The sequence below is a fragment of the Talpa occidentalis genome, unplaced genomic scaffold (assembly GCF_014898055.3).
Source record: "Talpa occidentalis isolate TD23 unplaced genomic scaffold, MPIMG_talOcc4v2.1 talOcc4.9, whole genome shotgun sequence".
NCBI lineage: Eukaryota > Metazoa > Chordata > Mammalia > Eulipotyphla > Talpidae > Talpa > Talpa occidentalis.
Genome location: NW_023605305.1, coordinates 34320845 through 34337814, shown reverse-complemented (window position 1 = coordinate 34337814; position 16970 = coordinate 34320845). Strand labels below are relative to the sequence as shown.

The 16970-nt window shown below is 49.8% G+C and overlaps 2 protein-coding genes across 6 annotated transcripts in view; one reads left to right on the top strand and one right to left on the bottom strand.

Moving 5' to 3' along the window:
- FAM151A (family with sequence similarity 151 member A) overlaps positions 1-16758 on the top strand; it is a 27802-nt gene extending 11044 nt beyond the window's left edge. Inside the window, exons 2-11 of one of the 4 annotated variants that reach the window (XM_054691118.1) lie at positions 3239-3353; positions 3928-4049; positions 4553-4757; positions 5783-5941; positions 10986-11138; positions 12236-12395; positions 13741-13959; positions 14497-14636; positions 15397-15540; positions 15995-16758. In XM_054691118.1, coding sequence (XP_054547093.1) covers positions 4625-4757; positions 5783-5941; positions 10986-11138; positions 12236-12395; positions 13741-13959; positions 14497-14636; positions 15397-15540; positions 15995-16668 — 1782 coding nt within the window. In that variant the 5' untranslated portion in view covers positions 3239-3353; positions 3928-4049; positions 4553-4624 and the 3' untranslated portion in view covers positions 16669-16758. Of the gene's footprint in view, positions 1-3238; positions 3354-3927; positions 4050-4552; positions 4758-5782; positions 5942-10985; positions 11139-12235; positions 12396-13740; positions 13960-14496; positions 14637-15396; positions 15541-15994 lie in introns of those variants that run through there. The other 3 variants (XM_054691121.1, XM_054691120.1, XM_037498926.2) reach the window with 3 other exon arrangements.
- Positions 14664-16970, bottom strand: part of ACOT11 (acyl-CoA thioesterase 11) — a 42941-nt gene continuing 40634 nt past the window's right edge. For both annotated transcript variants that reach the window (XM_037498924.1, XM_037498925.2), the window contains one exon: positions 14664-16970. In XM_037498924.1, the coding sequence (XP_037354821.1) occupies positions 16815-16970 (156 nt within the window). In that variant the 3' untranslated portion in view covers positions 14664-16814.

The window sequence follows — 16970 nt, the reverse complement described above, 5'->3', positions numbered from 1 at the left end:
ATAGTGGTCCCCCAAAGATGTCTAAATCCCAAGCTTCAGAACCTTGAATGTGTCACTTTATAGGCAAAGGAAATTAAGAATGAAATGGAATTAAGGCTGCTAATTACTTTAAAGAGGGGAAATTATCCTGGAATATCTGGGTGAGCCCAATGTAATCACACAAGGTCTGTATAAGTAGAGACGGAGGCAGAAGAGAGAAAGCCAGAGAGATGACAATATGAAAAGGCTTTGGCTCAACCTTGTTGGCTTTGAAGATGTAGGAATGAGGCCAAGAGCCGAGGAATGTGGGCAGATTCTAGAAGCTGAAGGAGGCCAGGAAACGGATTCTCCCTTAGAGTCTCCAGAAGGAACTCAGCTTGCCAACATCTGATTTTAGCCCAGTGAAATCTTCTTCAGATCTGGCCTCCAGAACTGCAAGATAATGTGTTGTGTAAGCCACTAAGCTTGTGGTAATTTGTTACAGCAGCAATAGAAAATAAATATACCCACAAAAAAAAAAGGCAGAACAAAGCAAAATTACCAATAATAAAAGTGCATTGAAAAAGATTGGAATTCTCTTCAATAAAATGAACACAAATTATAACTATAACTGGCTGATGGGATTTTTTTATTTTTAAATAATGAAAACTTCTTTTTTCCATATTTCTGAATTTTCCAATATCTTTTTGCACCATTTTTTATAATAGGAAAAATAAGCTTTTTTATTTTCCCTCCAAGAGATTCTACCTGTTCTTCAAAATAAAACACTCCTCAGGAAGCCTCCCAGATCTTTGCCTTAGCTAGGGGCCTCCTCTCTGCTCCTGCAGCCTTAACACTGTACCTGAATTCCAATTGCCACAAGAGCGGGGTCCACGAGCTGCATTTAGGAACCATAAGCTCTTTTGTCTAATTGAAGTTACAAGTCTGCATTTCCACACAGGCTGGGAAAGGGAGGGGGAGAGAGAGGGGGACAAGGGAGGACTCAACCTCAGAAAGCTGAGGGGACCTCTCAGGGCAAGCATCAACTCTATACACCCCAAATATTGGTGCTTCTTAATAACCTTTCATTGAGCCTGTGGTGGTTCTGAGTGGCATGGTATGGGAAGTCACAAAATTCCATGGGAGATAGTGAGGGGAGAGGAGGGGTAATGCTAAAACTGGGTGCTATGGACAGACCTTCTCTAGTCATTCCTCAACACCAGCTTTCAGAATCACCTTCCCAAATGCAAAGTTGTTTTTCTCTCCTGCCTATCCCATGTGCGAAGTCTCCTCAACCCCTCCAAGTTGTTCTTTGACCCAGTAATTCCATTTCTGAGGATATGGCCTAGGAACATAATCAGGAATATGGCCTAGGAACATAGGCCATAGGCCTAGGAACACCCAAGCTTCCTATCAGGGTGTCCCAGCCCTTGCCTCCACACCCTCATCTCCAGAGCCCTCCTGTTTCCCTCTGTGTGGCTCATGTCCCAGTAAGGCCTGCCCCACACGCCCCTGCTCACTCTCAGACACTGGACCCTTTGTTTCTCCTATAATCCCATTCATCCCTCATGGCTCTTCATGACGGTAGAGACCACGCTTCTCCTGCAAGTCACCTGCCTTGCCCAGAAGGTTGGGGTTCCTCCTCTGTGCTCCTGCTCCCCTCAATCCAGCATGACCTCTCAGCACATCCTTATAGCCTCTGAGCCCCTCTCCTGCCATGTCATGTGGGATAACTCTCCACCTCTGAAATGCTGGAGTCTCCAGCAAGCCCCCAGTTTCTTGTCTCCCACAGTATGTCATGGGGAGCAGGTGGGCCCCAGAGCCTAGCACAGTGCCAGGTGATGTCATTTTTGGAGTCTGTGAGTTTGGAGTGTGGGGTCCTTGGATTCACTCTGGGGAAGGTTTCACCAGAGCTCCCGTTTCAGCAGCACATGGAGAGTTCCCCAGGCGAGTTTCTCCACGAGACAGAGGTTAGTTATATTTGAAAGAGCAGGTTTATTAGAGAAAGGGACAGAAGAGTAAAGTACACTTGCATAGACGCAAGGGGGCTGGAAGAGCTGCCCTAAAGGGACAGGTTTGCTGAGAGAGGCCTGCATGGTTGCAGGCGGGTGGCCTTGAGGAGAGCGGCCTCCGCTGAGGGAGGTCAGTGAAGAGAAGCCCCAGCAGGTACAGGTCACGGTCAGGCAGGAAGCAGCTGCCCTGCAGAGGGAGAGAGTTGATGAAAGAAAGCACCTACAGAGTCACAGGTGGGCAGAAAGACTGCTGCCCAAAGGGGCAGCATTAGGCTTTATCATCTTCTTTCAGTAGGGAGGGGCTCATCTTTGTGGGTGGATGGTTTGTGTTCCTGACACTCCCTATAGCAGTAGGATACCTGTCTGAGTGTTGCGCCTCCTGATCTGGGCATTGACACCCCAGGATCTTGGTTTCTGTAACTGGGTTAATGGCTCATGCTAATCCCCTCGACCCCTACTCCTTGTGTGAGTTAGGTTCTAGTCTCTTGTTGCATCCTTTGGGTTTCCTATCCTTTCCTCCATCACCAGGCTCTTGTCTCATGAAAAGTGCCGCAGTGTGGAGAGGTCCATTGCAGAGCTGCTCCTCCTGCCAGAGCTGCTCCTCCTGCCAGAGCTGCTCCTCCTGCCAGAGCTGAATAAAACCTCTGTTAGTGGGCAGAACTGAGGGGTACCCCAGGACCCCTCAGTAGATTCTGCCATCTACCACATAAAGGCAAATCATCCTCTTAGTGTGAAAGAACTTTAATAGAATCGTGTGCATAGAAAGAGAAGAAAGGATAATCGTTTCCAATAAAACATCCGAAGTTTCCCATCCCCACATGGATAAATGCTCAGGCAAACAGGACTGGCCCAAGGCTAGGCCTCTGAGACCCAAAAGCTTGCCACAAGTCGAAGGCACCTTCCAGTGGGGAGCCATAGGAAAGGGGCAGAAGGGGCCAGGCCAGTCTGAGACAAAAAGAGAAAATCAAAGTACAAATCTAGTTACAAACTGCCATTGTCAGCCTCCCCTCACGCCTCTCACCCATGTCTTTTCCAAGTCTGGCCTCCATATGTCTCCTTCCATGTCTCCCAAGTCCCTGGTACAAGTTGAAAGCTGAGAAGCAATTGGGACTTCACATGCCTCCTGTTCTACATGCCTCCTCCAGTCTCCTCCGGGAGACTTCTTTAGCTTCTCTGCCCAGCTCAGCTCCATCCTTCATTAGGTTGGGGCTGGAAACATGGAACCTCCGTTATTGTGGAGATTACACTCTGTAACTCCTCTTCCTCAGATTCAGCCAGCAGAGCCCTCAGAACACAGTGCTCCAGAGCATGCCTGAGTCCTTCCCAGGGGACACAGCCTGCCCACCCCTCACTCCCCAGCTCTGCAGCTGCTGATGACTTCAGGTCCTTTATCTGTAGGAAGGGAGGGGGGTGATGCCTCCCTCATTTGTTTAAGTGTCCCGAACTAAAAGAACCCATTCTCAATGAGGGCTGTTTGTACATGGACAGACCTTGTCACCTATAAGACTTATTGTAAGATCTGGAATTTTCTCTCAAAAAGAGATTTGTCTAGCATCCATGTTAAAATCCTAACCCCGAAAAAGTAGCCATCCCATCATAAATGGAGTCTATGGACACTGTCCTGGCCAACAGCACTGTCACACTTCCTATTGTCAAATCTGGGACACCTTGTTGTCCTTATGGGACTCCAATTCCAATCACAGCTGACCATGCCTTTCTTCTGGAAGCAACTCTTCCATAGGCTACAAGGACCTCCCCCCCACCCCACCCCCATACCTCTTTCCTGCTGTCCCACTCTCCTTGACTAATTGCTTTTCCTCCACCATCCCTAATGCCATGGTCCCCAGAGTTCTGCCTCCGCTCCTTTGGCTTAGGTAGGAAATGCTACACTCACCCTAGTCTTTGCTTCAGATTCCCAGATCTCCTTATCCACCTAAAACCCTTTCCTCTTGGGCAGATCCTCAGGGATGACCTACAACCCCCACAACTCACTCAGGGTTCCTGGGACACCCTCTGCTCAAAGTGACTCAGCCTCTTCTCTGTGGACTTGCTGCCCAGGAGTGGCCTGCAGTGACCCAGGTGAACAAGCTGGACTGACCTATCAATTTCAAAATCAAGTAGGCAAATAAAAAAAAGTCAAATAAATAATCTATTGACCATAATCTGGGATGGAGTGAAAATTCCTACCCGTCAGGCAGAGCTAGTCTGTGCTTATCACCAACACTTGCCTGGCCTTCCTGACTCCCTGAGGGCAGGACAGAAAGATGAAAGGACAATTCAGCTGCCTCCTTTTACACTGGAGAACCAGGCCCCAGGTGTCCAGAATAGCAAGGCCAAGGTGGTGTAGATCCCTGTTCTAATTCCCATCACAAGCAGACAGAAAGGGGTTAAGAGCTTAGTCCAAAATCCTCTGCTGCCTCTCAGTGTGCTCAAAGGTCAGCTGGAGGGTGAGGGAGGAGGAGGAGGGCAGAGTAGAGAGGAGCAGCTCGGGAGTTATCTGCACATTTGGACCCTCAGGGCCTGGATGAGCTGGGTTGCCCTGGGGGAGATTGGGTGTGTATAAAAGCCCTGCCTTCCACCAGATCCCAGCTACAGAGAGCCTCTGGAGACTCTGGGCTTTGGGAAGTTGGTAGGTAATCCCCAAGAGCATCATCATGGCCTGCAAGAAGTGGTTCTGGAACTACAAAATCTTGTTTATCTCTATTGTCGGTGTCATTGTTGTGGCTCTGACAATCGCCACTGGGGTACTGCTGAGCGCTGGGATGTCGCTGAGCGCGGAGAACCCAGGTAGGTCCTCCTTGTCATGCCATCTGTTTGGCTTTCCCCCTTTCTTACTGCTGTCCCCATCCAGGCTCTCTCCCCATCAATAGCCCTGATGGCCTTCTCCGCCACTTTGCTTTCCCACGACTCTTTCCATTCTCAGCTCTATCTGCCTCTCCCCTCTCCAACCCTACCAAGACTTTACCACCAGCAGAAGGTCCCATTTAGCCCAGACCTCCCTCCTGTGTCCCGTGTGGATATTCCTTCTTGGGGGTCAAGTGGAGATTTCCAACTCAGCACATTGAGCTAAATGCATCCTTCCCCTGCCCTGCCCTGTGCTGTCCATGCACTTGGGGACATAGGCCCAGTCTCTACCCCACCTTCTGCCTCTTACCTGTGCTCCTTAGTCATGAACCTTTAAGTTTCTGCCTCCCCACCTGCTACCTCCATCCCCCTGCCTTGGCCTCTCAGGCCTTAGGTCTCCTGGACCCCTGAAGTGGCCACCCCCTTCCCACACGTCCCTCTGTCACCAGCCTGTTCACCTAGCTGGCATTCACTGTGCAGCCAGTGAGAACTTTCTAAACACAAACCTCACCCACTGCCTTCAGCACCAGCCCAACACTTGCTGGCATCAAGTTCCTGCAACCTGATCACAAAACTCATTTCCAATCTTGCCCTGATCCATTTCTCTACATTCCATCTATACCAGGCCAGTGGGCATTCCTCTGGCATCCACACTCTTTCCTAGGGCCAAGTCTTTGCTTAAATTGTTGGCTCTGCCTAGAACAGCCTAGTCTACCTTTTCTGTCTAATTTATACTCATCCTTAAAGGTCCCCACCAAGACTTTCCTCCTCTGGGAGTTTACTGACTGCCCTGGGCTGGTTCTGTCCCCTGTTTTGCCCTCTCTGGTAGCACAGTGGCTCTGGGGTCCCAAGATCTCTCCACTATAATGTGCTGAACACACCCTGGGAGCCCAAAGGTTGGGGAGAGGGTGTTTGAACAGACAGGAAACCTAAGGATGGGGTGATAACTGATGCCAACATCCCCTTAGCATTCCCTCGAGGCTCTGAGGACAGTAACACCGCCCGCCCGGACACCGACATGCTGGACTACCTGCTGAGCCAGGGCCAGATCAGCCAGCGGGATGGCCTGCAGGTCACCTGGTACCACGCTGCCAACAGCAAAAAGGAGATGGAGAATGCCCTGAGTGGTAAGTCCAGATGCTGAGATTGGGATGGACCAAGGTGTTGGGGGAGATGAAGGAGAGCAGAGCTGAGGCAAAGACAACAGAGGGGTAAGCAAGTACCTATAATGAGGTGGCACTGTGATGGCCAGGTTCTGTGTGAACACACTGTGATGGTGTGTTCCTGTCACCTCACCAGGAAGGGGGCTCAGAACTGCTGTGGTGCAGCAGATGTCTGATTCCAAGTCATCATGTTCTGCCCTCCCTCGCAGCCACTCCCATCAACCAGCTGTAGCTGTAAGAGCCCTTTGTCCTTAATGCCTAAGGAAATCAGATGTGAGTTTGAGGCCTAGTGTTACTGAAAAAAAGCTTTAAACCCCAAGCTAGTTGTACAGCACCTCTGACTCCAATTCCAAATTGTGGCAACCAGTCAGTCATGGCTTTGTTAGGGGGTTGCCCTGTAACAGCTTCATGGATACATTTGGACAGAAGAAAAACAAGCTCAGGAAAATTAGATGACAGACTCAAAGTCACACTGTTTGAAAATGGCTAAGTCTGCACAGGAACCCCAGGGGACTCCATGCTGCAAACCGCTGTGTTATGCCCACCCTAGGTCTATAGGAAGCCGCCTCTCCTGCATGCCTCTAATAATTTTCATGAATGGACTTGGAAACTACAGCAGTAACTATATAAGGCAAAAGGAATGGCCCTCCAATTTGAACATGCTTCAGAAGACAGATTATTTTGTGGTTCTGTGTGAGGCCTGAGGATTGGCATTCCTGATAAGTTCCCATGTGACACTGATGCTGCTGACTCAAGACCACTCTTTTTTAGATTTTTTTTTTAATATATATATAAGCACTGGGTACAGTCAGAAGCGCGGGAGGGGGAGAGAACTCACCAGAGCCAGAGCGGGGAGCAGAACAGGCAGAAGGAACGAAGAACACTGCTGAGGGGAGCAGTGGGCATGGCAGGAGAGGTCTGTGAGCCATGTGGGACCCTCACCCAGCAGCCAGGGATCGAACCGGCGCTTCAGAGGCTGTGAGCAGCTTCGCAGCCCAGTGCTCAACCACTGCGCCACCAGGGGAGGCCCCTGACTCAGGACCACTCTTTGAGAACCACTGCTCAACCAAAATCCCCCCATTTCAGATGAGGAAACTGGGTCCAGAATGGGAGACGTTTTTGTCCAAGGTCACAGAGTAGGTCTAATAGTCAGACATAGACACCAGGCCTCTGGCTTTTTAACTATACGATCACGATGCTAGAAGGTCTGGGAATAAGTACCTGGGAAAGGTTTGCTGAATAAATGAATGAATGAAGCTTAGGGACTACTTCTAGGAAGGAGAAAAGCTTAATGGTCAGCAAAATAGAGGCCATCACAGGCTGAGTGGAGCCAGTTTGTGGCTGCTTTGAGGAATCTCTCCTATTTCAAAGCTTGGTGTTGAGGAGGTCAAGATCCCTCCCCATGTTGAGTGAACCAGTCAGAAAGGAAGGACTCTTATCTGGGACAAGGCCTGTGGGAAGGCAGAGGCCCATTCCCAGACTTATCCCAGGTAAGCCCTAGGGCAACAGACATTAATCCAGCCCCAACTAGAGGGGATCTTGACCAAAAGGGCTCAATAGGGGGCAGCAGTGAGCCACCCCTTAGCATAGCTTCAGGAGTCTTAAGAAAGGACCCCAGGCTAGTTTTCTCCCTGTGAGTCCAGCCAGGTACCCAGAGTAGGCCTCTGGGAGGAGGTTGGCACCACAACTGAGGTGGGGATCCTGGGGGGAAGCTGGTGGTAGGTTAAGCTGATTTGGACCAAGTGACTATCTCTCTGTAGCTCAAAATTTCCCTCTGCAAAATGTGGGCTAGTGGAGTAACCATATAATTAATCACCTAGAGCAGCAAACTTTTGATAGTGAAAGAGGTCAATAATTATGCAGGGACAACAGAAAATATACCTCACTATCCCAGAGAAGTGGGGACTTATGGCCACCCTATTGAGCTACTCCATGTAAATATTAAACACTTAGTGAATGCCTAACTAGGAATATTTTATTTAGTTCCTGTAAATCAGCAAAAGAAAGCACAGAGAGGTCAAGTAAGTTGCACACAGCTTGCACACAGCTCAGCCTGGAAGCTAGCAGGCTGGATTCAGGGTCTGCACTCAGCAGGCTTACTCTACCTGCCTGGATGTGACATTGGAGCTCCTGGCAAGGAAAGGGGGCGGGGATTGGTCACTTCTGGTCTGTTCCCTCTCAACACTCCCTCCTGAATGCCCCAAGACCAGGGATTCTACTGTGGTCACAGGAAACTGATCCTTCATCTCTTGTTACTTCCTCATCCTTAAGTACATTGGCGCCCAGATTCAGTATCTGGAAAGCAAGTAGTGACTTTCAAAGAAAAGGGAGAAGACTTTCCAGGAAGAGCTGGGCCCAGGTGCAGTCACAAAGAGGCAGGTTGGGTCCAGGATGCACTTTCCGTCAGTCTGTAGTACAATTCACAGGTGCTTGCTTGGCCCCTGCCCTGGACGAAGCTCAGACGGAATGTTTGGAAGTGAGCAGGGCATAAAATTGTATTCAAGGGACTCAGTGTCTTCAAGGGGTCAGCAAGTACAGGTCAAGAGAGGCAGCAGAGTCAGAGAGGGACCAGGATTCAGAAACCTGGCTTCCAGCTCTGGCTCCCCATTTCCCCCAGATTGGAATTGTCCTTCATTAGGTGGGAAAGAAGACCCCTCAACATCCATTCAGTTTTTCCTTAAGGTGCTGTGCCATTTTTTCGATTTCATTATAATTGTTATGCAACATTAGTTTATATTATATATATAAAATTTTGTAATTATATATAGTTGGATGGATGTTAACTAGACTCAGTGTGGTGATCATTTCACAATCTATACAAGAATCAAATCATTACCATTATGTATATCATGTTATAATACAATATGTATATATTGTGAAATGATGACCATAATAAATCTTAATATCCATCGCCAAACAGTTATAACTTTTTTCTTGTGATGAGAACTTTTAAGATCTTCTCTTAGCACCTCTCAAATATGCTACCCATTATTAGCTACAGTCACTGAGCTGTACATTACATCCCTACACACATTTCTATACTCCATTCTCTCTTTTTTTTTAAAGATTTGTTTATGCATACAAGAACTGGGGTGTAGGCTAGAGGTGCAGGGGTGAGAGGATTCACCAAAGACAGAGTGAGGAGCAGACCAGGCAGATCTACTAAAATACACTGCTGAGGGGAGAAGCGGGTGAGACAGAAGTCTGCTGTGCCATGTGGGTTAACTCTCTTGAACTGCCCTCTTATCTGCCTAGCTGCCCCACTCTGGACCTTACTAGGGCTCAAACCCTTTGGATTCTTCTCTTTGTATCCTCAGGTAAACAAAAGTTTAAAAAGCACATTGTGTTCAAGTCATAAAAATAAAGGCCACCTTCATAACATATAAGCTTTTCTGGCGATGGTCCCCGTTTATGGCCAGGAGGCTCCTCACCATCAAGCTCTGAGCAGGATGCATGACAAGAAGATGGAAAGGGTCCATGTGAAGAGCCTGACTCAGTGCCAGGGACAGTCTGGCACCAGCTTCCTTTCCCTCCTGGAAATCCAGACACTTAGATTTTAGAGAAATCTGCAAAAATTCTCTGCAGCTTGAGGCAAGTTCTTTCTTTCACCTTTCCGAGCTGGCTGATCCTGGCTGTCTATCATTCATTCAATTGTTCACCATTTTTGAAGCGCCTCTTTTAGGCTTGGCACCATCTAGATATCAGGAACTCAAGTAGTGGTCAGTTGAGACCTGGGGCTCATCCTCAGGGAAAGCTGGGGGCTGAGCATTCAAAGCAGAAGCAGGGAAGCTAATGCAGAGTGGGTCGCAGCTTAGGGATGGCCATGAGGAAATGATATTTTAAGCCAACACTAACAGATGCGCAGGAGGTGGTCTAGTAAAGCTGTAACGGGAAGACTGTTGCCAGGGCAACAGCCACATGCACAAGAGGCCAGAGATGGGAGGACAAGACAAATTCCAGACTTGCTGCTCCAAGTGTGGACCAGCAGCACAGCCATCATCAGAGAGCTGGCCAGAGACCAGAGTCTCAGGCCCTGCCCACACCTGATCACAACTTGCATTTTAACAGTTCTTAGGTGATTGCTGGACACATTAACACAGAAGTTAAAAGGGCTAGAACCTTGAGAATGAGGGACTGAAGATGAGATGGGAAAGTTTACCAGGGCCTGATTATGTGGGACTACAAAGAGTAAGTAAGGTCAGGAATTTGGATTTGATGATCAGGACCATGGGGGGCAATGAGGGATGGGGGCTGCTGTTTTTAACAGGAAGTGGCATGACCAGTACAAGTGAGAACACTGGCTGCAGGGTGGTATGGAAAATGGACCCGGAGGCAGCAGGGTTAGAAGCGAAAACAGCCAGGGACTGTTTAGAGTGCAAACCAGGAAGGCAGATGACATCTACCTGATAGTAACTGGGAATTAAAAGATAAAAATACCAATACTCAGTGCTGGTGACGGCCTGGGAGAGGGACAAGCTATATGCACTTCAGGAGCAAACATGAATCAGAACAACTTTACCAGACAGTAATCCCATAGCATAGCATGCGGTTTTGAAAATGACTCTGCATTACTCTGACTCAAATTCCACAAGTAAGGATCAAAAAGAAGTAAATAGAAGACCAGGATAAAATGTGCATTATTAAATGTTAGTTGCAAAAAAATAGAAACTACTGAAAAGACTTAGGAATAAGGGAGGTTTAACTAAATGGTGGTGATCACCCTTAGCCAGGGCTTTTTTATTCTGAGATGTACACAGATTATGAAAACATGTCATAATGGTGCAAGAAAAGGATTAAAAATTACAAATGCAGTGTGTTCTCAACTGTGTGAAAACTATACATAGTATGGAAGAAAATACATCAAAACGTGAACTATGATGGAATGTGGGTGAATAGTTCCCTCTTTTTGTTTTTCTGTAAATCGAAAATGTTCTATAACGTAATATTTTGGAGATGATACAAAATGTTTGTTAAAAAAGAAACTGATGAAATTTTGCTCCTTGTACAGGCGACACCATGGTCCTGGAGGCGGATGTCACTGTAGAAGGGTTCAACACAGTCAACGAGACAGAGACCCCCATTATGGCGCACCCCCCAGCCATCTACAGTGATAACACCCTGCAGCAGTGGCTGGAGGCTGTGCTCTCTTCTTCCCAGAAAGGTAAGGACTCCTGTCGGCCCCCTTGCAGCACCCTAGTCCTCAGGTTCTTTGGCCGTGAGTGAGAAATCCCCACACCATGGGCACATCCAGTCCCCACCTTCAAGACTGATTGGTTTTCCAGTCCAACATTCCAGGGACTCAGGTTCAGGGAAGACTAGATGAGATGGGGAGTAGGTAAATGCAGGATAAGATGCAAAGTGCCAAACACTCTCAAGGTATTCCATACTGAACCCTAGAAACTAGATACAAGTTCAAAGTCAACCTCACCCTTGCCCTCCCATGTCCCTTTGCCAGTTACAATCAGGATCCAGGCATCACCCTAATATCCACCTCATCCCCCACATCCACTCCGTGGCTGCATCTGTCAATTCTTACCCCTAACCACATACTCCCTCCCAATCCAGTCCCAGCCACATCTCTCTCCTGCACCTCCGACTTCTTGCTTCCAAACTCAGCCCCTCTGGTCTTCCTTCCATCACCACCACCACCACACACACTTCAGGGAGCTTTCCAAAATGCCAAATTTTGTCATGTTACTCCCCTGCCTTAACAGCCTTGGTTGTCCATTGTCCTCAGGATGAAGTCTGACCTTGGCCTGGGTTCCCACATGCCTCTCTAATTTCCCAGCCTCACCTGCCATGCCCTCATCCCCACCCCCTTGCCACCCTGCGTAGCATGGCTCTTTGTTCACGCTTCCTAAATTGTCCTGCTTTTCTCAAACACCCTTCCTGGAGGCCAAATGACCTCCCTACAGGCTCTAGTAGCTTAGGACCCTCTGAGTCTTCCCTTTTCAGGAATTACAGTCTTGAACTGGCATCAGATGCTTGACAACCCCTGCCCAGACCCCAGTTCCCAAAGCTTTAGTCTCTGCTTCCTCCCTTGGGGGACAGGCGCTTACCTCAGCAGAGGCCGGTCCTTCTTCTGGGTAGCTCTGACTGCTAGAAAGCCCTTCACACCCAGCCAGAAACTGGTTCATGTTTTCCTGCCTCCCACATGCATACCACACTGGCCCTCTGCCCCAGGAAGCCATGTCTTTGGGTTCCTTCTTCCTGAGCACAAGGAGCCAGCTCCTCAAGTTCCCAGACCCCTCCCTACAGGCATCAAGCTGGACTTCAAGAGCCTCAAGGCCGTGGGCCCCTCCTTGGACCTCCTGCAGCAGCTGACAAAAGATGGGAAAGTCCAGAGGCCTGTGTGGATCAATGCCGACATCCTGAAGGGCCCCAATGTACCCATCTCAGTCCACGTTGATGCCAAACAGTGAGTGTCTGCCTCTCTGCTCCAGCTGTGCCAGCCTCCTTTCAACACAGGCACAGGAAATGCTCGGGGGATCTTGGCTGAGTTTGCCTCTAAACACATGAGCTGTAGACTTATCTCTGAGCCTTTGCACATGCTGTTCCCTCTGCCCTGAATGCCTTCCACCCCTTTCCTGATGAACTTGTGTTCAATCATTACCACTTCTGAAAACGTCCCTGGCATCCCAGACTGCCAAGGGATTTCCCCTCAGGTCCTCTACCCCCACACTTCCTCTAACAGAATAGTGATTTCATTGGGCTTTCACTACTGGTTTGCAGGTTTGTCACCCTTCTAAAATGGATTCTGGAAGGCAGGTGGAGTCCAGTCCTCTCTATCCCCAGTGATCAGGGCAAGATGGCCTACAAAAAAAGTCTAAAGTGCCGATTCCTTTTTCAGTCCCCTGCAATCCCAGTACTAACAGTCCTCATAGGACCACATAAAAGAGGAAATACCTGAGTTGATCTTTATGTAGCAATGCCAGGTTAGGAGCATTTACCCCATTTTGCAGATAAGAAAGCTGACAATAATGGTCATCTAAAATTTATTGAATATTTATTGCATGCCTCAGGCACTGTTAAGTACTTGTGGAACACTACTCAACTCATACAATGATAATGAGGTAGGTATTATTTTCATTTTATTAATACAGGAGCTAAGTCATCAACATCAAATGGCCTGCCTAAGTCTAGTACCAGCAGAGCAAAGATTCAAAGCCAGGTCTTACTGATTCTAAGTACCATTCTTTACCATCTATTTCTCCACCCATCCATCCTCTCATCCAACCAGCCAGCCAGTATTTACTTTGATTCTCTAAGTTAGGTGCATTTAGAAAGCAGCAGTTTGAAAAATAGTTTGTCTTTTGGAGTATTGGTTTTACTCAATAGTTTGGGGAGGAAGGGATAACATTTGCCGATTAAAAAGTGCATCAAGGCAATTTGAAATTTAAAAATAAAACTAAAACCTCAGACTCTCACAGTTGGCAAAGCCCAGATGCCCATGCCCAGAGCTCAGGGTTGCATGTCCTTGGTCCACATGGGATGCTTAAGCGGCCCTGCCCTGACTGAAGGGGTGTTGTTTTGAGAATCAGGGGTTTAAGGAGCCCAAGGTCACAGTCAAGATCTGAACCCTCACAACTCAACTGCAAAGTTCATGTCCTCTTTGTGGGAGCTGGAACAAGCAGTTTCTAAGGCTTGCTTCTGTCCATACATTTATCATAGCCGTCCTGTCACTTCCTAGCATTGTGATAGGAACTAGGAGATGAGGAAGAGGCCAGCGAGGTTCTAAAGATGGACATCTCTCATCTCTGCAGGTTCCTGGCCCTAGTCCAGGAGAAGTATCCTGAGGTCACCCTGTCTCCAGGCTGGACCACCCTGTATGTGTCTCGGAACAGAACATATACCCAAGCCATGGTGAAGAAGATGCAGGAGCTGGTGGGACCGCTGCCACAGAGGGTCACCTTCCCTGTGCGGGCTGCCATGGTGCGGATGGCCTGGCCCCACTTCAGCTGGCTGCTGGGTCAGTCTGAGAGGTAAAAACTCCCAGGCCTCTACTCCCTGCAAACCCACCTCCAGACCCTAATATCCCCAGGAAAGATCCCAGATGCTCTTGGTTGAAAGGATCTTAAAGATCATCTGGCCCCTCGCCCTCTGACTCACACAGTGCCCATCCTCCATTAAGTCCCTGTTCACATAACTCTGGGAAGGGTGTACCACCGGAGGCATGGGAGTGCTAAGGCTGCCCCTCCCCTCTTCACAGCTCACCTCTCCCCTATCCTCTTGTGCTCATCCCCTCTGTCCTTTCCTAAGACAGGACCCAGAAATAGACACTCCAAGTACTGAGGCAGGTCACCCCTCCCTCCTGGATCTGCTTTCAGTCATTGTTCCTTGAAGCCTCCAGGCTTCTTCTGCCCCCCAGGGGAGGGAGTAGTGCTCAGGGAGAAGGGACTGGTGGGAAGTTGGAGACTGGACATTCCACCCCTGCCCAAGGCAGGTCCAGTTCTGAGCACTGAGGGGCCGAGAGCCCTGCTGGGTCCTGGAAAGAGCTGAGTCTGTCCTCTGTACCCCAGGTACAGCCTGACGCTGTGGCAGGGCTCCATGGACCCCATGAGAGTGGACGATCTCCTCTACATCCGGGACAACTGTGCCACCCATCAAGTCTACTATGACCTCTTTGAGCCTATCCTATCACAGTTCAAGAAGCTAGCCAGTAGGGAGTGGTCTGGGGGGATGGCGGGGGTGGGGGGCTGGGTTCTGCACAGGGCAGCACTTAGTGGTCACTGAAGCAGAGGTGGCAGGGAGGGAGGGGGAAATTCTGGGTGGAATAAGGGGAAAGCAATCTTTTTATGTACCTACTGTATGCCAGACCCTGGTATGATATGCTAAGCTTCATAGATCCAAGATCAAGGAATTGTTTTTATAGGAAACAGGTTCTGAACAGTTCATTATTTTATACAAAGTCCTTCCGTTGTGTTGGTGGCACAGATCAGATTGGGACCCAGCAGACTCCATCCCTGTATACTTCTAGCAGCACAGTTCCTATGGGTTTCTCTACCATTTCAGAGAGCAGCCCCTCCCCTGAACCCACTAATCAGTGATCCAGATGCTGCCTGTTTCCTTGTCCAAACCCCTCATTCCCTTGACTGCTTACCCAGGAGAGCCAGCAATTAAGTCATCTCAAAGGGGACCCATGAGACACACATTCCTGCCGTGGCAGCCACCTATGTGAGGGGGGGTGGAACAGCAGCTTGGGTGCCACCTGGACTGGCTCCATCCAGTTTCAATCCCAGCCACTCTGCCTACTGGCAGTAGGACCTTGTGCAAGTGACTTCCCATCATCTACAAAATGGGATTTATGGCTACAGCTCCGGGGCAGGCTGTTCTGAGGTTTAGAGTGTATGTAGGGCTGCAGCACATGAAGATGCTCTGTAAATGGTGGCCACTTCATCTTCACAATTTGAATTCTACAGTGAATACCACACGGAAGCAAATCTACTACACGGGGGGCAGCCTGATCCCCCTTCTCCAGCCCCACAGGGGTGACGGTCTGAATGTGGAGTGGCTGGCTCCAGACATCCAAGGCAGTGGGAAAACAGCAAAAGTTCAACTCCCAGGTAAGTTCTGTCTGTGGCCCCTGTGCTCCTAGCTTAAGTGCAGGGATTTCTTTTGGGGTAGGTAGCTCCAGTCTTTGTTACCATGGCAACATGCAGGCTGCTGGTTGAGGGGGACAGTATACAGTGGCATCAAGAGCATAAGGCTCTTCTGACCAGTGCCCTGGAACAGTCAGCCACAAGGCACTACAGAAGAGGTAAGCACCAGGTTGCCACAGTCAAGAGCCACAAGCTGAACTCTAGCAGCTTATCGCCTCATTCTGATGAGCCCCAGGCACATTTATAAAGCAGCTTTTCCACCTGGAGCCCAGACATGCATTGACAGCTCCCAGACAGAACAAGCACCAGCTTCTCCTTTGCAGCCCCCATTACCACCCTGCTGTCCCTTTAACAAGAGCTTCTGACACCGCCATGATAACCTGACCCCCAGACACAGTTGCCGCTTTGCTGCTTCCAGGCAGAGAAGGCATGATCCTGCTGAACGTTGGCCTCCAGGAGTCTGCAGCTGGGGAGCCTGTGCCCATCATCTATGCCCCGGGTGGCCCTGCCCTGACGCTGGAGTCGTGCCTGCTGCAGCTCGACGCTAACCCTGGCCGCTGGGGTGTGCATTTGCACATAGCAGAGCCCACCGCGCTCCGGCCATCCCTGGCCGTGCTGAATCACCTCTCCACCCTCGGCAGCCTGTCTCGGCCTGTGTGGGTCGGGGCCACAATCTCCCATGGGAGTTTTGTGGTCCCTGGCCATGTGGAAGGCAGGGAGCTGCTTACAGCTGTGACTGAGGTTTTCCCCCATGTGACACTGGCACCAAGCTGGCCAGAGGAGGTGCTGGGCAGCGGCTACAGCGAACAGCTGCTCACAGACATGCTGGAGCTGTGCCGGGGCCTCTGGCAGCCTGTGTCCTTCCAGCTGCAGGCTGGGCCACTGGGCCAGAGCAAGGCTGGAGCCATTGCCAGGCTGCTGGCAGCCTCCCCCCGGGCCACTGTCACAGTGGAGCACAGCCTTGCAAAGGGCAACTATGGATCTGTGCAGGCAGCACTGCTGGCAGCCAGAGCTGAGGACAGGACCCGAGTCTACTATAGGCTGCCCCAGAGGTTCCGTGCGGACTTGCTGGCAGATCCCAACAGAAACTAACAGCCGGGTGGCTCTGGGTCAGTGGATCTTGGGTCACGGGTCCCCACGGGGGAGGCAGGGAGGAATAAACTCCTGCCTGAATCTACACACTGCATGTTTGTCCTTGGGGGCAGGATGGAGTGGGCATGAGGTAGCCACTGAGGATGCTAGAGAGTCTGGAGGCTGGGGGCCAGATCGTTCCGGTTGTCCAAGAGGAACTGCTCGCAAGCCTTGAAGGTGGTGAGGAACTCAGAGGAGAGGCCAGCAACGTTGGTGGTCACGTAGTTGAGAAGGCCTGGGGTGGCCTGGTTGTAGTAGGACAC